Below are 23,971 nucleotides of genomic sequence, written 5' to 3'. Positions count from 1 at the left end.
TTTGAAAATATTAATTTCTGCTAAACTATCAATAGTAGGTGTCACAGTCATTTCTGTGTTTCTGGAGCTGTGATTTTGTACTTAATGGACACTCCTATACGGAGAAATCTATCTGAGATTTTGCCACAGCAGCCTGCAGTTAATGGTATGGTTTCTTGGCCAGGCATCCCGTAGAAAGGAGATTTCAATCTCAAGAAACTTTCTGATTAAATAAAGGCTTAAATTAAGAAAGGCTGGTCTTGTAATAAAAACAGAAGTCAGTACACTGGGAGGTGAGGAGGTAAGTCGTGAATACTGCGTGTAGGATAAAGACCTGATTCAGAAATAGGAAAAAAGGATTCATTTTAGAGTAACTTTAATGTTAATTCTAGTGTAACATAATAGATATCAATACGTTTTGTAAAAACCTGACTTGAGAAATCGACATATTCTCATTCCCAACTAATCATATTATGGAAACGTTGCCATTTTTCATCATAGTTTTACACAAAAAGTGCCCCTTTAGTGTCAATTTCCACTGTGAGGGAGGAAGTACCAGAACCTACAGTAGTTTGCAGTAGTTGTTTTTTGGAGTGGTGGACGGGACAATCCCACAGCCTCCAACCAGAAGACAAAAGTCCGAATCCTGTCTGGGATTTTACTTTTGTTTTGACTTTCGTAAGCCCATGAAAGTACATGGTTTGAATTAAAGTACACCCTTTCACAACTTTAATCACATGTTAAAAGGTAAACTTCTATCTACACTACAAGTGACTTCATGTCCTGCAGTGAAAACACTGCCAGACCACTTTTGGCTGTGGTCTCATTGAGTCTGTATCTCCGAGGGACTCGTAATGAACTCCATCTGGTGACCATGCATGTTCAAAAATGATGCTACAGCATGTTAAAATATGATGTCTGTGGGTCCTGACCAAACATCTTGGGTATAACAACGGGTTGGAGGGACTGCTATTTCCCTGTAGTGCTAAAGTTTCTTCTGTGGCGAAAACAATATTTGACACAAGAGCTTTTAAAGAAAAGGGAGACCGTTTACTTAAGATTAAACAAAGTGTTTCAGGAAAACCATTTACAGCCATCCTTTGGCCAGCCATTGCTGTCATTACATGTTTTCTGCAGCGGTCGGCCATAACTCCATTCTCCAGACTTCCTCCATCAAGCGACCGAGGGTAATTGCTCTTCCATCTTCTAATTATTCAACACTTGGCAGTGCCTACCATTTATGCCACAGAAAATGGTCACACTTAGAGCTTTTTAATGAAGGGAACAAAATGCAGGAAGGGGACATAACTCGAGCTGAAGTGTGGCTAAATGAGATTGAACAGAAACTCTGTTACTTCCTGCCAAAACAGGATACTGCTTTTAGAGTGATAGAGAAAGACTGAGCCTCAATTACTCCATTGTCATCTGAAGTTTTTAGTTTTTACTTAGGAAAGTGGAGGCCTGTGGTGATGCAGCTGATTGCAGTTTGTTTTTATGGATAAAAAAGATAATTAGATGGTTGGAACATGTGGAAAACTACACAACGACCTAAATATTAATTTTATTTTCATATATTTAGCATAAGGTTTTGTCCATACAGCTGATATTTTATTAGGCTGATTATTTGTCAAATCAAACAACAATGAGTAACACGTTTATTAGCTACATGCTTGTTTAGCATGTAACTAAACAAGCTACATGCTAGCTTGTTTAGCTACAGCATGTAGCTTCTTTAGCTACATGCTAGCTTGTTTAGCATGTAGCACATCCTTACCTGTTTTGAGCTTAATGCTACATGGATAATATTGGAAATCAAGGGCTGCCTGGAACAGTCGGAGAAGACGGTCCAGTATATGAATACAGAATGACTTAAAAAGCAGTGCAAAACTGATGCTGTATTTACGGTAAGGAGTTGCAAAGAATTTTATTATGGCCTTTTATATTCACATTATATTCAAATGTTGAAATAAAGCTGCATCTGTTGACGTCCAATTCCACTTCTTAAGTTATTTTGTTAGTTTCTAATTTTAAATATATTTCTGGAACTACAGGGTTTCCTTCTAAAATAATAAAATAACAGCGAATTCTCATTAACTGCTCATTGATTTTCATGCTGCGAGGAAGTGAATTTGAAGTGATGTCCAAACAGCTAAAATTCTACTATTAAATTATACTAATGCTGCAAATAATGCTTTGCAAAGCTGTGGCATGTGGCTTGCTTTTACAATGTTAAAATCATTAAATGGCAAAATCATTAATGGCCCTAATTGTTGCTGGAGGGGGGAAAAAAGTCACTTTTAAATGTTTTTTGTTTGAATGCAATTATGCATCTGCTGAGTGCCATTTAGAACCACGGGATCCTTAAAATCATATTACAGCATGACTACTTGGCATTGCTTAAAAAGAAATATATTTTGTTCTCACTGTCCAACTACGTCTTTTTTCTATCTTTTCTTCTTCTTTTTTTTTTTTAAGCAGCCTTGGGTTTCCAGTCAAAATGAGCTAATGAACAGACTAATTAGATCTACATGGTTTGGGGGCATTATTTTCTTTGATGAATGATTGACATAACTGATGAGAACATCACCTTTTTTCGACCTCTCCTCTCTCACTAATTGAGAAATTATATTTATAATCAGTGCAAAGGCTCTTCAGTTCGTTCATCACAACTTTTGGACACATTTCTATGTTAACAAGTCTGACGTGCACTGATTATTTGTCTCGGTTAATGATATTTCCCAGGTTTGGAAGTTCACTGTGGCATTCCTCCAGAGGTCTGCTCTGGATAGGCCGACCCGTTAACATTCTGTGGATGATCTTTTGTCTTTCCGCTTCCCTAATGCCCCGGTTTCAGTAACACACCTCACTTGCGATATGTCTAAATGAGTTCTACAGATGCTCTTCCTGGTGGCGTCAAAGAGATCCTGAAGACAAACAGCAGGGGTTCTATAAATACCTGAAGCCAGGAGGGGAAGGAAACCTTTCCTGGGTTTACATCACTGCCCTCAATAACAGGTCAATTGCAAAGATGCACCTACTAACCATGTTTCCCATATGGCAAGGAAATTCAACACGACTCAAGAATTTCCATTTACCATTAATAACTTTTTGTTTTATTTATGAATGATTCTTATTTCAGACTTCAATATAACTGCCTTGGAATTTTTCTATTAATAATAGAGTAAGTAGTAATTATAAGAATTAGGAATGTATCGAATACATGTTCGAGTACATGTTCTTAATATGCTCAACATATTGTTTGTAGCTTTTAATTATTTAATGCTCTGCACATATATAGTGCCTTTTAATCTCAAGTATCCAACAAATTACTTTGGTGCCATTGTGCTGTGGCGCCGCTCTACTAGTGGAGCCCAATTTAAACACGTGTAAACAATAAAATATTTATAACAACCATAATAAATAGTAAATTTAGAGCTAATTAAACTTACCCAAGTAGTGATTTTTTGTAAATATTTTCCAGAAATTAAAATAAATACAGTCAGTTATTAAAATGTTTGCTTTCCAACTATTTTAACGTTAATCGCTTAAACCAAAACTAGTTATTTATCTGTAAGAGGTAGATATCTATCTGCATTTTCCTCATTTAAAATTTAATTTAAAAACATGTGAATCAGATCATAATGTCCCCCATATGCACATATGCAGAATCTTATCAGCCCATTAAATGGCAGTTATCAAATGTTATCAAATCTATAAATCTTGCCAGTAGATGGGCTCCTCCACCCAGTGCTATCACTTCATTTGTTGATGGTGGTTGGAGACATATTGGTGTGCTTCCACTTTGAAAGAGTGCCAAAGGCCTACATGATGAGATTGGAGGACTTCCATGAGTTGTGAGTACAGACTCATAGTTTATAATTTATTTTTTTTATTAAAAGTTGTTTTTAAAGCTCATTTGACTGCAAAGTTCCTGCTTGGTTAATTTTACTGCAGCACAAGTAAAACTTCAGTATTTCTTCTTGAGCAAATGTGGTTGTAGGAGTTGGGCCTCATTTAATTGCAAATATCCAGCATGTTGATGAAATGGGTCACTACGCGGCACTGCAAAATATGATTACATATTTATCATACAGCTAGATAATGAGCTCATGGTGTGTCGCCATCCACACCGCCACCGGGTAACATCACCCCGATCACATTATGAATAGGAACCTGAAAATAGTATCAATAAAATATAAATGCCTTTAAATGAATAATAGAGGTGTTTGCAGTGGTGGAGGCAGGCATGCAAGAATTAACTAAGTCATAATTCCTTTTTTTCAAATAAGATGAATTGAAAGCCGTAAGGCAAACCATGCTGTGCAGACTTGGCCACGCACCACACTTAATCAAATAAAATGGGAAAATTCTCCTCACAAAATCAAATACCTCACAGAGTCAGAGGGGCGAGCAACAGCATTGGTTTGGAGGCTATAAATCACCGTGGCAGGGGGATGGTCTGCCATTTCTTCATGTTTCTTTATGTGAGCAACGGATGAACACACGTGCAGAAAGCTGCTTGCACACACCAAACTGGACCTGGTAGCTTTCAGAGTTCTCAGAGCTTTCTGACACAAGGAGTATCGTCACCTCCTGCAGTACCTACAATCAAACTGCTCTGAGATGGAAACACAGGAGAAGCAATGTTGCTGAAAAGGCATATTCAAACCAGGTGTTTTGTTATCGAGAAAAAAACCCTGCAGATTTTACAGATTAATTGATGGGAAAAAGAAAAATGCCAGTGTCTCTGCACTGCAGCTGCACAGATGGGTGTTTGTGTCAATAACAGTGAGCGACATGAATTTTTCTAGGCTCAGATTGTCAGCAGTACCTCCTGAAGCCACCATGCTGCCTAAAAAGCCTACATTACTAAGAAAGCTAAGCGCCATTTTCACAGTGTGTCAGTTAATAATTATTTGATTAATTGCACTCGTGTATAACATCACCTGAACTGACGCTTCAGGCTTGTTCTGCATTAATTGTGCAAACTTCCCGGAGAGGTGTCAAAACAAATTTGTTATATCAGCAAATTTTATGTTTTAACCTTTAATGAGATTAGAACAGTATTTTTGATCACTTGTATCAAAGCGACCTTTATGCATTTTCATTGTTAGTCCATGCAGAAATAGCTTTGCATGAGTCACAGTTTAGTATTGGTAAACATTTGGTTTGAACATCTGGTGGGAGGGTCTTCTGTACTCTCAGTGAGCTGTGTAATTACCATATTAGGGAAATCAACTCTCTGTGACATTTTTCTCAATAACATTCTTAAGTTATCTATGTGACTTATATATCATGTTTACGTCAGATCACTTTTGCAAATATTTGATGTCTTGATAAATCGCGCAGCAATTTGAAGTTTACACAGCTACATTTTTGCCTGAAAACATCTTAAAAGTTTATTTTGTGACCCAGAAAGAATAATATTAAAACTAAATAGCTGCCGCCATTGTTGGAAACTGGAATTGGCTGGGCCGCGCTATGAATTCTGGGACAGGTTGGGCCACGAAGGATACACCCAACCTATCCTTCAAATCTGGGGAAAAGGAGGACACATTTCTCAGCTGCATTTGGAGGAGTCTTTGAATTTGGACAGCCTTGCATCGCTGTCACGTAATCGGCCTACAAATGCTGGACACAGCTACAATGCCGGAGACTGCTTCTTCTTCTTTGGTGTTTAACAGCAGCTAGCATCCTTGTTAGATGCATTGCTGCAATCTTCTGCTTCAGTCCTTTATTACACTCTTAAATCCTACTACTTAATCCTGCGTCTTTCAGGATCTTACAAAGCTTCAAATGACGCGTTGACTATTAAATTAGTCGTCGACAATTTTGATATTTGACGTAATCGTGACTAGTCGACTAATCGTGGCAGCCCTAGACATCATACGGAGCCAAGAGTTGAATAAGATGTCTAAAACAGAGTTTTTAAACCTTAATACAACTTCACCAATGTTGCAGCATAAATGTGACAGAAGCATACCATGTTCTCTTTAAAGAGAAATGATTCATTAAACAACTGCCAATTTCTTCTCTGAGACATTAAAATTAGCATCTAACTGCACAGAGGAGTGTGCAATAAAACAAAGGAAATAAATTAAGCAATACACCACACATACATATTACTTATAAACAAATTGCACTGCCATTGTCTGTCCACTGTGTGTATAATAAGTAATCTGCACCGTGCAGATGGCAGCCTTGTAATACTTTGCCCAGAGGCTCAGAAACAAACCAGTTCTCCTCTGCAGGAATATTATCCTCCATCTATAATGTTAGTAGATCTGCCACAGTGCATATGTGGTTAAAGTGACAACTGTTGCCAACCTAGTCTTCTTTGGTGATTTAAAACTTTAGTGAAGGGAGCTCATTGTATTTAGTTAAGAGTCAAAAACAAGTTAAATCTGGTAATTTTTTCCTCAATGGAAAAAAGAGATAATTTCTTAGTAAATCTTCTAAGTTTCTATGTTCATTTTCAAGTAACACAATATAAATGAGATTTTCCAGCAAGACTGACCAACAAGATGATGCCAAGTGCCCACTTAATGATAATAAACCTTAAAGGTCAGCTAACAGTGGAGCGTTTCCGAGTCGAGTGTGAAGCGGCACATATGAGAATCAGCACCTCCAAGTCTGAGACCATGATCCTCATGCAGGAAAGGGTGGCGTGCCCACTCTGGGTCAGGGATGAGTTACGCCACCAAGTGGAGGTGTTTAAATATACGGGTGTTGTTCAGGGAGCGGGAGATTGACAGACAGATTGGTGCTGCGGCTGCAGTGATGCAGGCACTGTACCGGTCCTTCGTGGTGTAAAAAGCGATCAGATACTGGTAGATCTTCATCCCTACCCTCACCTATAGTTGCAAGTTTTGGGTAGTGACCGAAAGAACGAGATCGTGGATACAAGCAGCGGAAATGAGCATCGAAAGGAGCCAGATGAGGTGGTTCGGGCATCTGGCAAGGATGCGTCCTAGGTGAGGGAGGAACCCCCGGGGCAGACCCAGGACACGCTGGAGAAATTATCTCTCTCGGCTGGCCTGGGAAAGCCAATGCATTTATAGTTGCTCCTGCAACCCGGCCCCAGATTAGCAGAAGAAAATGGATGGATGGATGGAAACCTTACAAAAACTAAGAAACATATAAAAGGGGCTTTAACTCATTAACAGTGCATTTCCAAGAATCTTTCTACTTTGTCACTAAATGAAACATCCTTCAAAGTAATTGGTACCATCAGGAAAAATAAATATTTAACATCTCTTAAGGCAAACCTTTAAATACTACATATTTTATGTCCTTCATATCCTAACATCTCAGAGGGCTCAGCAATGAGCCACTACCTAAAACAAGTCCCAAGACAGACAATAGAGGGCCACTAATACTAATCCACCACTGAGGCCGTCTTCCTGTCTGCTTCCTGTTGTAAGCCTCACAGGAGGGAAGTGAGGGTCTGCTCTTATTGCGAGGGGCATTGTGAGTCTTCCTCTATAAGTTCCTGTCCCGGACAATGGGACAGTGCTGGACTCTGGCCGCACCTCAGCACTGGGACTGTTTATGTGAAGTAGATTTTGTTTTTATTGGTTCAACCCTTATTAGGAAATTCACAGGCTGGTTTTGTTTTGCAATTGCTAATTATAAAAAGGTCCCTTGAGTTTTACTAATTTGAGCATCTGTTGGGTATGATACTTTAATGGGTTCTAATATGAATGTAAATAAATTAGATTTTAGTTCCTGTAATCATAGTTAAAAACCTAAATTTGATTTACCACATTTTTCTTTAGAAAATAAGGGAAAAACAGCTTTTGTCCTGAGGACTCACACATTTGTGGCTCATCTCACCTTGTTTTTGTATTTTTCCGTACAAAAATAGTACCTACATTTATATTGATATGTTTAAAAAAAAGTAGGCTTTGACTTGGCTGTCTCTTAGTGAAGGCAACACAAAAGAACTAATGGTAGCTACAGGTAAAGTAATAAGCTAGCTGCAGCTATTTTTAACCCTTAATACTGTCTCTCTGAAAAAATATCAGGTGGTGAATCAAAATTTAGATTATTTTATATGCAGAACAAAACAAGTAAGAAATAATAATATATATTTTTTCATGATATGGGGGGAAAAAACAACTAAAAGGCTTAGTATAGTAGCTACAGGGTAGCTGCTAGCTTAATTTTCACAACAAGTTAGCATAGTTTTGTGGTATTTTCATAAAATACCTACTATACCGTGGTAAATAACTGCCATTAACCATCCTACAGCATTAGTTGTATATAAATCTTTAATCTGGGGTGGCTGTGGCTCAGGAGGTAAAGCAGAAAGCTTGGTGGTTTGATCCCCGTCTGCTCTAGTCTGCATGCTAAATATCCTTGGGCAAGAAGCTAACCCCAAGTTGCTGAGTTTTAGTTAGAAAGCACTTAGATAGGAAAAGCATAGAAAAGTGTTTGTATAAATGGGTGATTGAGGCAAGTTGTTTAAAAGCATTTTAAGCTCTCAGAGTAGATAAGCGCTTTATAAGAACCAGTCCATTTACCAATCTACATATCATCTTTAAGAATACAACCACACACTAAGCATTAATAGTTTCTCCTCACCAGTTTATATAAATTTTATGTCAAATGTTCCACAAGCGTGAACAAATTGATCAACTATTGAACCAAACAAATTTACCCAACAGTTCCATCTTCTTTAAAGGGTAAAAAAAAACCAAACTTCAACACAAGAATGTTTTGCTCCTTCATTCAGGGATTGCTGGATGCTAGTTTATCAGATTTCACTATGAATAAGAGATGTCAGCTGTGCTGGAGAGGCACGCTCCAATGAATAATGCAGACTGGTTTATTTTTTCACTGTCGAGTGTCCCCATAAAATACACAGAAGTGGTACATATGAGTGAACAATATTCAGACCAGATGTGAGCATGGTCTCAGTGGTACAGTGAAGTTCAAACTGAGGAACACTCTCTTTCCACAGAGATACAAGGATGCTTTCAGTCTGAGATCACACTCTGAAAATTAAGCCAATGTGACATAATTTCAATCCCTCTAACCTATTCTGAGCCTTCAAATGTGGAATTATAGCAGTAATTATCGCTACATTATCTAAAGATATAGACGTGAGTAACTCTAACCCATAACGATAATGAATGATGAATGACAGTTAAAAATAAGGACAAATTTACTCACCTGTATCCACTCCCGCATGTTGTCATCTGAGGGTGTCCAGCCATTTTCCTGGTAGTTAAGGCGGGAACGTTCAGGGGACCAGTTGGAGTTATACTGGGAGGAAGCGGTGATCTGGTCAGAGGAAATTTCTCCAGACTCCATGCCCAGTGGCTCCATACAAGCAAAATCTGACGAGACGAAAAAGACAGAAATCCTTCAGATAAAAAGCTCCACAGCACAGGTATACATCAAAACACCCCCAACGAGAAAATAATCATCAAGTTACTGTTGTGAATCAAGAGACGCATTAATTCTTTTGCCTATAAATTATCATCAGGTTAGATGGGAAAATGTTTGTTTGTCAAAATCATACCAACGGCTTCTATAATATGAGTTTAAAAAGTCTATTACACACATCATTAGCTGGATGAACTGAATTTTTGGTATTTTGCTCTTGCATGCAGTCATTACTAATGGATGAATTTATCATTAAACTCCAGAACCGGGCTCTGAAAGTTAGAGTTATAAATCTGAGTTGGAAAAAAAACAACTACTCAAGTTTGAGTTTGTGTCAGGCAGGAAAACAAGTGAGCCTGAGTGTGATTAGAGTGTCGCCCAGACAATGTGAAGTAGTCTGTCCCAGCTTCCTGCTGCCTGCAGAGAAGTCAGTAAGAGGTCATTACAAAGAGCTGCTGCACTGGTTTGATATGTCTATGCAGCATCCACACATTCACAGGCTATACTCCATGTGCAGACATATGGAGCCAGCAAAATATATAAAAATCTATCTGACTGAACAATCTATGTGTTTTTGCTTTAGTCCAGGCCACGGAGGGTTACTGTGAATCTGTGGAAGCTTCAGCATGTCAAAAAAAGCTATAAAAATGTAACAAAATAGTGGAAAATGGCACAGAAGCAGATGATATTGCTAACTGGTCCAAAGTAACTCAAAATCTAACTATAAATCACTTTACAGATTAAATAAATCCTTGCATTTTAAAACCTGGATTCAGGTGGCGTTACTATTTTCGATAAACACATTTTAATCTACATCTGCAACTAAATTTTGATTTTCTGCTGTGTACTTTACCATCGCTGTGAATCTAATTTTTTCATGGGCCATGTATAGCAATGTTCATTAAAAGTTCTTATTGTAAACGAATGTGTTTGTAGTAGTGCTGTCAGCAATAATCTCGTTAAAATAATGTTAAAGCCGTAACTGCATTAACGCCGCAAATCTCCGTTAGCGAGTTGGCGCGGATCGCCCCGTGCGTGAGGCTGCATGGTGTCAACGCATTAGTACAGTTAGCTCGTTAACGTGTTAGCGCCTGCCAGCCGCACGCACGGGGCGATCCGCGCCAACTCGCTAACGGAGATTTGCGGCGTTAATGCAGTTATGGGGTTATCGTCATTTTAACGAGATTAACTCTGACAGCACTAGTGTTTAGTTTAGTTTACAGTACAACAAGATAGTGCAGTGAGTCAAAGTGACCTTTATTTAGATGGCGACAAAAACAAATAAAAAAAAAAACTGAAAAAATAGAGGCAGGGCAAAAAATAAAATTATTAACGATAAAAAAGCGGATAACGGCACTTCTGTTTCTACTGTGTGTCTGTTGCTGCCTCTAGTGGTGAAAGTTTTAGTTGCAATTTGCAGAGATTCTTACAAAATGCATCTTTAACAATGAAAACAAAACCCCTTTATAACCATATAGTGAGGTCGTTGGGAAGATTTGGGCGTTTTCCGATGAATAAATTCGTACTTACTAACACAAAATTTAAATTCACCTCATACCAACAGATTTTTTGTTAATTAATAAATGCGGTAGTTTTGTTGTGATTCACTGCTTTCCCTGCTATTTGTGCACGATGATATACGACGCTTGTCTAGGAACCACTTTTTTGTACTCTGCCTTTAGAGACATATTGTGGGATGCTTATAGTCAAGTGTAGCATACTCATTATACATTCAGAAGCACTCAAAGGAAACTAAATAGTCCATTATAGTGAGCAGTGAGCGATTGCAGACATGGGAAATGTTCTCTTCAAGTATATTTGCTATTCTCAGCTTCTAAAATAATTTGCTGCTTTTCTTTGTGACCTATGATTGTTAAAGTAAAATAATTCTGGCTTTCTGATGTTTGTTAGAGAAAATATTATACATGTTTTGTTAAGTAAATTGACAATAATTCCAATAATAAAATGTTTGTTGAGGTGTTATTATGCATATGTGCTCAGCTACAAACGGATATAAATGCATACAAACCCAAGCAGGCAGCTATTGCAGCTATTGTTGTGTTTGGTTCAGCTTTAACACTCTGTGACTTTCAGTTTTAATCTTTATCAGAAGGATGATCCACTCCTCGGTGGGTTTAGAGAGCTCTGCAATCCGCTGGTCTTACGAAACGGACCAAAAACAGCAGCTTGGACAATGTCAAGCTGCACATCTGTATCTGTTAGGCATGAGTGTCCACTCTGTAACAGCAGGAGAGTGTGGGGAAGGAAGAGGGAGGGTGGCCGTAAAGAAATGTGTGTTTGTGTGTGTGACTGTGTGTGTGGGAGGGCTGTCTGGAGACACAAGGTCTGCCAGACTGACACAAACACACTACATCATTCCAAGTCCCACAAATAAACCAGGGAGAAAGTTTGCTTGCGACATCTCCTAAAGCCTGCAGAAAGCTGGATATTGTGCTCATCATCTTTTATTTATTTATTTTTAAATTGACAATTTTCAGGCCCAAATCCTCCAATTCAGCTTTCCCCAGAAGAATCCTCTTGCCAGAAAATGCTCTGAAACTACAACTAGACCATAAGAAAGCACGCTCATACAGCTGAAACACAAGCTTATCCTCAACAGCTCTCCAGTTCTCTCGATTTTTCTGCTTTCCATCTCAGCTCAGCTCCCGTCTCATCAAACTTATTTTTATTCATGAGACAGCCCCTGCGTCCCCGCCGCAGCAGGTATACGAGGGACAAACATCCAGCCTGTCCCTGTACCCCACTATCTAAAAAGAAAGGATGCAAACTGAAGCCCCCGCCAATGCTTCAGCTGATCAAAAGCTCTGCTGGAGGCCACTGCTGATGGCAGGGACAGAGTGAGAGAAACCCATAAATTCACTGCAGGACGTCAGCATTTGCTTCCTCTAAGACTGTAAGCATTTTGCTTGGAGAAAACTTCTCTGTGGATTGTTTTACGAAACTGAAGCGCAGCACTGGTGTGAAAATCTGCATAAAAACAACATAAAACATTTAAAGCTGTAGCTTCTAATCTGACAGTTGTTTCAAATGTGTGCATTTTAACTGACTGTTTATTCACATTTCAGCTATTTCATTATCTCTCTGACATTATTTACATGCCTGCTGCTTCTCCGACACTTCATTATCCAGACTAGTCTGATTTCCTGATCTTCATTAACGCTGACATATTTTTATTTACAAAGTCAGACTGGCTAAACTCCTTTGGCATTACAGCCTTTTAAAAAGACACCATAAATTTAACTGATAGTTTAATTAAAAAAAATCATAATAATCCTAATTGTCTGCTTGTTTTAAGAGTCCACAGAGTCAACTAACAGTAGCTGTAGTGGTGATTATTCCACAGCCTTCGCTCCTCTGGATGTCTCCTTTTTAATAATAGGTAGCCAGGACTTTATTTTGCACCTTGTTCATGAATAACCTCCAGTGCACACTAAAGCTGGATGTTTTTGTCTCCAGTGAGACTGTAAAGCTCTAAAGAATTGCTAATTCTGTCATGTTACTTGCTTTCCCTGATTTGCTTTACTTTTATCCCACGCCTGCTCATGTTACATTTGATTTAATACTCTTAACCTCGTAACAGTGCGCTGTCTTGGGTAGATCTCCATTGAAAAAGAGATTTTGATCTCCAGTTGCTTCCTGGTTAAACAGAGGTGAAATAGAATTAATTTTAAAAAATCAACAACTGTTTCTCAGCTGGTGTTCTCGCCTGTATCACAAGGTTTATTTAGTACAAATCTTTCTTAGTGTCAGAGCAGTTGAGCTACCCTAAAATGTGTCCACGCACCCTTTGGCAACTGCTGAATTACCCCCTGCTGCAGGAGTAGCTAACCCTGGTTGTATAAAACTGCAGAAAAGACAGTGTGATTTGGTTTGGTGAGAAGCTTTGATTCAATCTGCTGAGCCTAGCCGATGGTCTGCAGGCAAAGTAATTTCCCATGTGTATGTGTATATTTGTACGTGAGCCTTTTTCTAAACCCAGGGCTGTTGTCAGACATCCTAAAAAAGAAAATTCGGCTAGTAAAGCGACTTATCGTTACTGTTTAAATACCAATTGACATATCTGATACATGCACATCAGTGCATTATCGCACTGTCTCGAATGCTCACCATCAACATAAGATACAAGCTGAAAACACCCACATCTTCCGCCCACAGCAAAAACAAACAGGAGGAGTGAAAAAAAAAAATGGTGATAACAACTTTGACCCTCTGGTGAAATTCGAGATTTACATGTTTGGTTACAGAAATATTTCCCTTAGAGTGAGTGTGATCTGTTCATCATGATATCACCTTTGGAGTTAAAGGGGTTTAAAACAAGACTATCCTCAAAATTTGGAACAATAAACCGAGAGACTTTGTGCTTTTTCTCTTAAAAATTCAAATATTTAACATTTACGTGTAGACACGGACATTGCTCTGACTTATTAACAAAAAGCTTTTCTCTGTATCGATAATTTCATTTTCTCAAAAGTTCCAAAATATCTAATAACTGGCTTGTGATTTTGGCCAAAAACTATTTGTGTCTGACCATTTCCAAGTCTGTTTATATTTCCTGTCTTGACATAACCAGTTATTTAGATTTTATATAAAAAAAAAATAACACCGGCCTCTGTGTGCAGCTGCCGGTAATCTTACCCTAAAAAACACTTAAAGATCGATTTGGAAGAGCAAACTGAGTATTTTACATTGGTTTCTCCTAAAGCGCCACTGAGGGACCTTAAGGAAACTCACCTTTGAACACACACACACATTCCTACAGAGGGGTGACCGGGGTCAGGGTTACCAGAGTGCAGTTAGCATACAGGCCAGCATAACTTAAACCCCTAAAGGCATTCCAGCAAGGTCATACAGTCAACCGATACAGACAAACGGCTTCTGTCCCGAACACGTGGACATGAACAAACACGAAAAAGACAATAACCAAGCATGAGGAACTTTTGCCTCATGATAGTATCCTCATGGGGGAAATTGATCAAGTGAATTGGAGATAAAAGCTAAAAGAAATTAATTTAAAAGCAACCATGTAATAAGATTACACTCACGTGTCTGATGGTAACGGTTGAGTCATTTAAGCACAGCTGTTGCAAATAACTCATAGAACTATCGGTTTTATCTCTCAGAAAACACCTCTCTGGTAAGTTATCACTTACAAAAACAATATGCAAGATTGGTTGTATTTATTCTAAAGACTCAAATTTGTCCTTTTAGCCACTCAGAAAACAGCTATCGACAATTCTGCAGCATTCTCCAACCACACCCTACAAAGTCGTGCGTAAATCCCAGGCGTTGTAGGATGATTAAAAGGAAAGAAAATATATCTAAGCTACACAGCATGTAATATATAATCTTACCCACATCTATGCACCACTCTTGTTAAATACTGCCGAGTTTCAGGAGGCTATCATGTATTAAAATAAACGGGTCTTAGATGGGAACACTATTTGAATGAGCTGTCAGGAGAATAAATTGCTTTATCATAAAATAAGCCCAAAGGTTGGGAAGGAGTATTTTTGGTCCATTTGTTAGACTTCAACCACAACAAATGGACTTTAAGCTGTAAAATGCAACAGCTGACTATAGCAAATATTGATCATCAACCATTAACTTAATTATTCAACTGCATTAATAGTTATTTTATAATGCAGTGTCTTTTGGGGCTTTTATTGACTGGAACACAGAGGCCAGAGGTCAGACAGCGGATAGAGTCCGGCTTCTGTAGAGCTGGAGGAACTACTGCCTCGTGCTCAAGGACAACTAGGTTGAGTTGAAACTACAGACTGGCTCATATTTACTCTGTTTTCATTCTCTATGAGACCAGAAATATCAAAGAAGTGAACCAGATGACAGCTTTGCCCTCCGCATCACGCACTCCTTTCACTAATCCAGCTGCTCACCCTCGTCTTCGTGTCCTGAGGGGAGGGTCCTCTCGCGGATGGTGTAGTTGGCAGAGAATCCCTCTCTGGCGATGGCGTTGTCAGTGGTGATGGTCATGGACAGGATGCCCGTGTAGGAGATCACTCGGCCCGGGGACGTCTGGCCACAGTATCTGCCAATGTGAGGGCCCACTGGGAGGAGAAGGGGGAAGAGTATGGGCAACAGGGAGGGAGAAAGAAAAGGAGATGTCAGCTTCATCACTCATCACCCGACCAGAGAGTGTTTTTTCTGTCCTATACTTCCCTTGTTATCATGGGAAATATTACGCGACATCAATTAAATCTACTTGTTAAATCTTGCATGGAACCCAAGATTGAAAAGTTCTGATTTAGATTTAGAAAAACTCGAGTCTGCTCTGAACAAACAAAGTTTGGAGCTAATCTCCTGTCAGCAACAATCTCCCACCTCTCAGGAGTGATGTGACACCTTAGGGGCAGAAATAAAGGTGAGATGGCAGGCAGCAGAAACACTCATTCCCACCACGTATTGTTTTGACACTCCCAACCTTACACTCCAAGCAAAGTGTGTATACAGGATCATATCAGGCGCAGCAATGAATAACCTTTGTATCAAGTGAGTGCAAGGTATTTTATTCTGATATCACACCTTGATTAAGTTTTAAACTCCTATCGCATGACATCAAATTATAACAATCCATGCAAAAACTTTCTTTTAGCTGTAGTCTTGTGGGAGGAGCAAAATATGGCAGATATATTAAAAATATATATTTTGAAGGGTCCAAGAACAGATTGAGGAAGAGTTACCTGTTTCTTTTTCCATGTTAAAAAGCAAATAAATAAATAAAAGCCGACTTTAAAACATTCACGCCACAAAAATAAACATCCATTTTACAACATGAAATGTAAACGATTTGTTTAAGCTTCTTTGTACAAATTTCCTACAAAGTACAGTGTAATTACCAACACTAATTATGAGGAAACATATACAGAAAACAACCATCTATTGAACCTCCCAATTTACATTTATTTATAATTAGAAACTTTGTCTTCAATTTGCTGAATAAATTCCTTGCTTGCACAAAAATGTAACTTTTTAAAAATATGTTCAGCTGGTTTGCTGTTCCCTGATTTATGCATACAAGTAATAACAGAAATGCAAACTCTGTGCTCTGTACAAAACACATGTTTGAGCTTGTTTGAGAAACACAAACTATTAGGGAACTACTGAAGGAATTATGTTTAGCACCATTCATGTTTATATGTTTTTACAATGTCACTGGACTGAGTCTCCAGTCGTTCTATTTACCTGGTTGGTGGGTGTACTTCAGTATAAAGAATTAAATTATAAAAGCAATATCAGTTAACACCAGAATCTAGATGGATAAACAATGAAAAATAAGTATATTTAAAGTAAACTGTCACTTTAAAAGTGCTGTAGCTAATCACCACGCTCAGTCAGGCAAATAATGAAAAAAAAATGCAGATACAGTCAACAGTGTGAGTTTTAAATAATAATAATAATGCTAATAATGCAAAGTGGTGTAATTCTGTTAGGTTTGTGTTATCATAGTTGGTCACCAGAAAATAAATATATTATACATTTTTATTTTTAGGGAAAAAATGTGAATACTTTCTTCTTTTTTGGGGGGGTTTCCAGTTAGAATGACCATTTTCTTTATTCCCTGCCTACAAAGACTTAGAAGAAGAATTTAATAATAACAAACATGATATATTCTGATTGACTAGTTACAGTTAAGGTGGGTTTGGGGTCTTAAGTGACAACAATTCAGACCTGAGGGGGTTAAAGCTCCTGAAAACCATTGAAAACTATTGCTTTTACTTGGGCAACAGGCAGAACCAGCATACTTGGGGATTCCTCTTTCAGTAAAGGAGATGCTCACAGTTAAAGATAAAATATGAGAGCATCACAGGAATGCCCGCTGTAACATCATGTGTTTTTATGCGCAGCACACAGTCACAGACTGTCTCATGTCTGAAGACTTTGAGTTCCACATCCACAGGTGGTCCCCTGTTTCATCCTCTTCTTATCTATGAGAAACAATGTGAGTCTCGCCTGCTGCTTTGAGGAGATACTGCGCCAGCGATCTCTCAGAGACCCGCGGAGCAAGATTCAGTTTTATATGTTACAAAAATTATACTTCTCTAACAATTTCCTTCAGCTTTTAAAGGCAAACCAGCTAAACAGAAACACAAGGCGGTCACAGCAGGAATGCTGAGCTGCGCTACTCTGATGGTTTATGTTTATCAGTTACAGTTTAAAGCAGGTAGTCGACAATCTGTGACGGATTACATTTTAAAACTGCTTCAGCCTTATCAGAGGTGTTGTGAAAATGGTTTTGCTGCAAGGCTGTCAGTTGATGCAATCAGCCCCCTGGAAGCAGAAACTCCTGCAGGCGATATGGCTCCTTATACATCTAAGGAAATGGTTATATCTGAAGCAAACGCCGAGGAAAAATGAGGAAGAAAATTACATTTCAGCACTCTTGACATTAAGCTATCAGTTTGTAAAGTTTGAGAATCCAAGCCACCAAAATAAATAGAGCTTTGTACAACTTTATAATATTTATTTCAAAGTATCTCTAAGTTTTTTATACGATCTGTGCTCTCCGACAAACTGAAGTAACCCAAAATAATAAGTTTATAAAATAACGAATGCATAGAACCATCACAGAAAATCTGAAGTTGCAAAAAAATTGCAAAAATTTGGATGCGTCAGTATTAACAGATGTTAGTTCTCAAATTGTGTGTTTTGGTATTCAGCCACCAATCTTCTCAAGAATTTGTCAACTAATACAAGAAATTAAAGAAACAATCTAACATAAATATGCACATGTAAAGCTCTGACAGCTGGCTCAGGAGGTACAGCTGGTGGTCTACTAATCATAAGGCTGGTAGACTGATCTCTGGGCCCACGTATTGAAGTTTCTATTCCCTGCACCACACATCACATGTCTCTGACAGAGAAAAAGTGCTGCATGAATGGGTGGATGTGGCTCGTATAAATCTAATTCTCCTGTAAGCTCTAACTGCAGGCAGTGCATTAGAATCATAAAATGGATAAACTGCATCATAGCTTTTTATAGGTTTTCAAAGAGGCACATCTTGTAGCCTTTCTAAAACAATCGGACAAACCCCAGGAACTAATGAAAGCCATGAAATGTGTTTAAAGCTTTGGTAAAACTAAGAAAGTAGGAATTTTTCATCAAAAAGATGAGAAGCTTTGATCAAGATATTTACTTGGTAATGGTTGCATTGTTCTGGTGAGATAATATGTGAAAAATCTCTTGTAAAGAATCTTTTCTGAAGAATAAAATAGGAAAACAAAAAAACAAACAAAAGACCATTGAATGTTTTTCTAATTAAGTCCAGTCAGAAGAAAGAGCTTCTTTTTGAAGAATCGATTTACAGCCCTCAAAGACGAAAAAAACGTGGCTAATGAGAATCTTTGATGTGCGCATGAACGTTTGTTGGGATGTAGAGCTACATGCCGGTCTCAACCCTGCTGCAGACGCTTTGTTGTCGGCTCGGCTTTAACATCACCCACAGATAGTCTCTCACACACACACACACACATCCGCATGCATTCATGCAAACAGACACACCTGAACACACGAATATACGCACAGATCATTTGACAGGAAAAGCCCTGGCATGTTATGTATACTGGCACCGCTTAAAAGTGCATGTCACTGCCTGTATACCTGTGCCAGTCTTTGTGTCCCTCACGTCCTCATGCCAGTCTCCTCCTTGGCAATAATCAGGCAAAGCTTTGGGCACAGCAGCAAGTATTGTGGGCATCCTGGCAGCCGGCACAGGCCTGTCCAAGGTATGTAGCTCTCACGATTATATGCACGCTGCACGGCTAATTAGACAACAATAGAAGCTGAGAAATGCTGTTCAGGTTGTGCCTGAGCTGATTTTACAAATGTGAAAGGAACAATGTGTGGGAGTCTCTGCATCATTCACTTTCAGTGCAAAAGATGCAAATAAGCGTCACCTTCTGCATGTTCCTCATATTTCTGCATGTCCATGACACCTGGATACACCTCCCTTTGAGGTTTAATGACACTCATAGATAGATTTTTTTCAATCAGGAGTGCTATCTGCCACTCCAGATTGATCTTATTTAATAATTTTATTCATCAAACTATTCCTTTAATGCATAATCATCATCCTGACCGGACTTGGGATGTGCAAAGCAGGAGAACAAGCTCGGACACATACTTCATATGAAGATAATTTGTAGTGTACTGAAGCATTGCAACATGTGTTTTGTTGCTGGGGAGCATGAGGTCACAGAGAGTGATTCACCAAACTGCAACAGCAAAACAACGAGTATGAGGGGTTTAATTTTAAACATATTTAAGCTCAGGCTTAACACGCAGCGACTTCTCAGTGACTTTAAAGATTTTTCGTGGGTGAGTGAAACTTGTTTTGTTTTGAAGTGATGAGAAAATCTACTGCAGACTTTTGCTAGGTGAAAATGAGTGTTTCTACACAAACTGGAAATTAAATGTTAAGGCCAACGGGGTTTTCATCCTGTAGCCTAAAAAATATGTTTTTAAATGAACCAATCAAGAAAAACACACACACGTGCACTCTGCATATCCTGTATGTATCCCCGTCTGCTGTTCTTGCTCCCCCTGCTCATCCCGCATCTCGCTTTTGCAATTATCCACCTATTTTTCACCTCTGTCACTCAATCCCGACTCATCTCACCAGCAGGGAAGGCATCCATACTTGTTTTCCACGGTCCTCCTCCCCTTCACATCCACATGTCTCTGCCTGTTTTCTGTCTGTTTTCTGTCAGCATCCACAGGGGGAAGCTGTCTCAAACCTTTTTCATCCTCCTCTCCTCTGCTTCACAACTCTCTATATTCTTCCTTCACTTCTCCGTCCCTTTTCCTCCCAATTTCCTCACTTCCATCTACATCTGCGCCCCTTTTTTTGTAACTTTGCTTCACATCTGTGGAGAAACAGCCCTGCTTCTTTTTTTTTTACTTTCATCTTTTCACATTAATCAGTAAATTTTAAAAAAAATCTTTTCCAGATTATTTTGCATGCTTTAATTCATAAACAAGACCATTTTCTGGCATTTAAGTTAAGTGTATGAATGGGTAAAAAGAGTGCTTGGAAATTCATAAAACATTAAAAATCCTTTATGCCCTTTAGAAATTATTTATCAGGTAATCATTTTTTATATATATGCATTTACAATTTCTGACTAGTTAAGAAAATGCTCTTTTATGATTACTATTTTGAAGCTGTAAGCATCATCCTCTCTCTTCTCTTCATGTCTGCACTAGTTCAGTTTTAAATTCCTTTTCAGTCATGTTTTAAACTCTAAGGTTTCAACTAACATTTGCCCGTTGCACCCCAGCCCTCCGCTCACCTGCAGGGAAGCCGTCCCAGATCTCCAGCCAGTCGTATCGGCAGAGGGCGCCCGGTGGCGGCGTGGTGTCAGGCTCCATGTCGAAGCTATCAAACTCCACCACGATCTCTGTCATCTTGGGGGCAAAGATCATAAAGGTACATTCCAGGTTGTTGGGATACTTCTCAGGGAAGCCCGGTGTCTTGATGACTCCACTGGGAGCCGTGAAGTTTCTGGAACATTCAGGACCTGCAAGGTGAGAAGATACAGATGAGGCTTTAAAATGTCAAGAGGTGACCAATCCTCAGCTAAACGACGGCGTAAACTCTGTGGAGTTAAGGGGCAGTAAGGCAGTAAGGGGTCATGATGTGTCCGCCCTTACGTTGGTTTTGTAGTTTATTTCTTACAATAAAATTCATGTTTTTGCAACGTAGAAAGAAAAAATTAAACATTTACAGAATGAGAAGCAAAATGTCAGAATGTTTTGCATCTTCTTCAAAATCCCTCCACGCGAGCTTCAACAGAGGGCCTTTTGAGGTGGTTTTTTGGTCTGTTTGTGTTGGCACGGTTTACGAAATCCTCAGCAGTTTGGATTTCTGACCTTTTCAGTTGTTACGGTGGCAAAAAAAAGGATAGACATGTTGGAAATCAACTGAATATATTTGCTTTTGACCTTTTCCTGTGTCTGAAACTTTGGCAGGTCCAAACACTTTTGCAGCTTTAACATCTTAAAAAGGAAGTAATAAGTTCTAAGACCGGAAATGATTTTCAAAAATAAGGAGAATCTGAAATACCTGTTTTATACAGAAAAAGCCCCCCACTCACACACACATGCTGTTTCTTAATGAGAGAAAAAAAAACAAACCCCTTGTTTTGTTGACAAAATTCATGCAATTTCCATCCAATTTGCTGCGTCGTGATTGGTCCCCTCCCTTGTCGGAGCCCACTGAGTCTGAGTTGTGACTGGGGTGGGGTTGTTTGACTGGAATTTATTTAAGATCCCAGACCATGTGAGACTGATCATGGCAAACAAACAGCAACGCACCCAGAGACACACTAACAGACAACACAATACTAATCTTGCAATCACAACTAATAACATAATGAAACTTGCACGGTCAGGACGCAGATGTTAAATTTACTTTATGGGTTTTTCGAGGAAGTCATAATGAGCCTATGATTCTATTTCTTAAACATATTTGCTTACCTTCTGTTTTATGTGTAAAGCTTTTAGTGCATGCATTAATTTTAAGTTTTGCAAACAGCATTTATGGATATTTTCTAGCACAAATCACGTACAGTACATAAATATATTGAGTATTGACATTTAGACAAAGAGGTTTTAAGAAAGAGCAACGCTTTACAATAAGTTCCTGGTAATAAGCTTTAATTAATAGTTAAAGTCCTTATATTTATTCTTAGTTAACTTAGCTGTCTTTGCAGTTACTATATATAAAGTGAGAACAAAACTGGCTAACACCGACCAAAATAGTCTAAAAGGATGAAAAATGTTACGAGCTAAAGGGAAAATAGAAACATTTGGTTTGAGCAAAGCTTTGACTACAAATTAAATTCCTGGAAGATGTTTTTAGAAAGTATGATTCTTGTCCACTGGACAATGAAGCCTCAGAGTCTGACCCACAACAGTTGCATGAAAACATCACATGCGCTGTTAGATCTTCACATTATCTAGACAAACCTTTTTTTAACACAGACGACCCAGTTCAAAGTAATAACACGTGACACAAGGCTCATCCAAACAGACCAGCGGGCCAGCTTGGCAGCTGTTATGTCAGTGCCATCTTTTGTACACAAGCTGTTTTCTCCACAGTCACATCCGCAATGTTTACACTGCTCATGTAAAATCTCTGCGTCGGCTTGCATCGGTCAACGCGACGGGGCGGTTCACACCTTGCTTGTTGCAAAGTGACATGAGCGAGGTTACGAGACAGTGACTGATCTCCGAGCGAGACAGGAGGACACGAGGCGTGGACGCGGGTCAAGCGTTGCTCGGAGGCAGGAACAAAGTGTGCGTGTGTGTTAGCGTGAGTGTGTTGCGGCGCGGGGGGCTTCTCGTGTTGCCAGTCCAGATGTGACCTGCATGTTATCTGAGCATGCCTGCAAACGCAAATCCACACACTGATAGAAACACAAGGAGAGGCACGCACACACTGAAGTGGTCCCCTCGCTGTTGACACAGGTGGTGTCATTAAAAGGCCGACATGATAAATGATGAGGAAAGATGGGCGGCGAGGGATGAGGGAGGCTTCACTCCTGCTCAGCTGGCACACTTTGGACTGTGTGTGTGTGCGCATGAGTTATGTGTGTGTCTGTGTGAAATGTGCAGATGGGTTTCTCAAATCTAGGTTGAGAAATCTGTGCTGCGGTATGTCGATCAAGGACAGAAATTAATCTGATTTAATGAAGATAAAAATGAATAATGCAACTTGTTTGTTCATCAATCAATGTGGGTTATTTTTAATTGCCATGGTTTGCAATGCCTGTGATTATTTTTCTGGTGTTTTTGTGTTGCTTTTCTTTTACTTTTCCCTGCCGCCCCATCTTTTCTTCTCACCGCTTCCCTATGTTCACCTATGTTAGTGTGTTTTGTTCTGTTACTGCATGCCTTTGTTGTATTTCCTGCCTTTAAGATGGTTTTCCACAACCTGACTTATTTCACTTCTGTTTTATTAGTCAGTGAGTTCTCAGAGTATCTATAGTCCTGTACTTCCCCATTACCACCAGCCTTTTTGTTTACAAGCCTCTTTTCACCTCTCCTCCTCTGCCTCTGTGCATTGTTGTGCTCTTTGAGTTTAAGATTTCCTTATGTTAAAAAATCAAATTTACAACCAAACAAATTCGAAAGCTGTACCCGTTTGAATAAATATGACTTAACCATAGACTGTATATAAAAGATGGGCATAGTCCCTATGACTATGACATCATCAATTTGTTTTTTTTTTGTCTTTTTTACATGAGAGGGTGAAGTTATCAGCTGAGGTTAGCGAGCTTGATTAGCAAGCGCCATTGTTAAACTGTATGGGTGCATTAGTAAAGGACTAATTAAACAGTAGAGCACAAACCTTTTGGATGGGCTGCATTACAGAGTGAATCAAATTATGTGTCAGATCATTTCAGTGGGTGCGAGGCCCTGTAGATGGTGCTGTCAGTTAAAATGGGCATGCCTCTAATTTTTCACCCACCGTGCTTTTATTGTGGAGGCAGAAATAGGCTAGGGAGACCAAAAAACCCCCAATATATATATGTATATATATATATATATATATATATA

General features: G+C 39.0%; 1 protein-coding gene across 1 annotated transcript in view; it reads right to left on the bottom strand.

The window, feature by feature from the left end:
- The window catches only part of LOC113011172 (neuropilin-1a-like), a 91,075-nt gene that overhangs the window by 31,008 nt on the left and 36,096 nt on the right, over positions 1–23,971 (bottom strand). Inside the window, exons 4-6 of the mRNA XM_026150583.1 lie at positions 20,701–20,928; positions 15,288–15,458; positions 9,157–9,323 (exon numbers count right to left, since the gene is read on the bottom strand). Of these exons, the coding sequence (XP_026006368.1) occupies positions 9,157–9,323; positions 15,288–15,458; positions 20,701–20,928 (566 nt within the window). The remainder of the gene's footprint in view (positions 1–9,156; positions 9,324–15,287; positions 15,459–20,700; positions 20,929–23,971) is intronic.

The sequence above is a fragment of the Astatotilapia calliptera genome, chromosome 18, assembly GCF_900246225.1.
Source record: "Astatotilapia calliptera chromosome 18, fAstCal1.2, whole genome shotgun sequence".
NCBI lineage: Eukaryota > Metazoa > Chordata > Actinopteri > Cichliformes > Cichlidae > Astatotilapia > Astatotilapia calliptera.
Note: the sequence above shows the minus strand (reverse complement) of the source record. Positions and strands in the feature narration are given on the sequence as shown.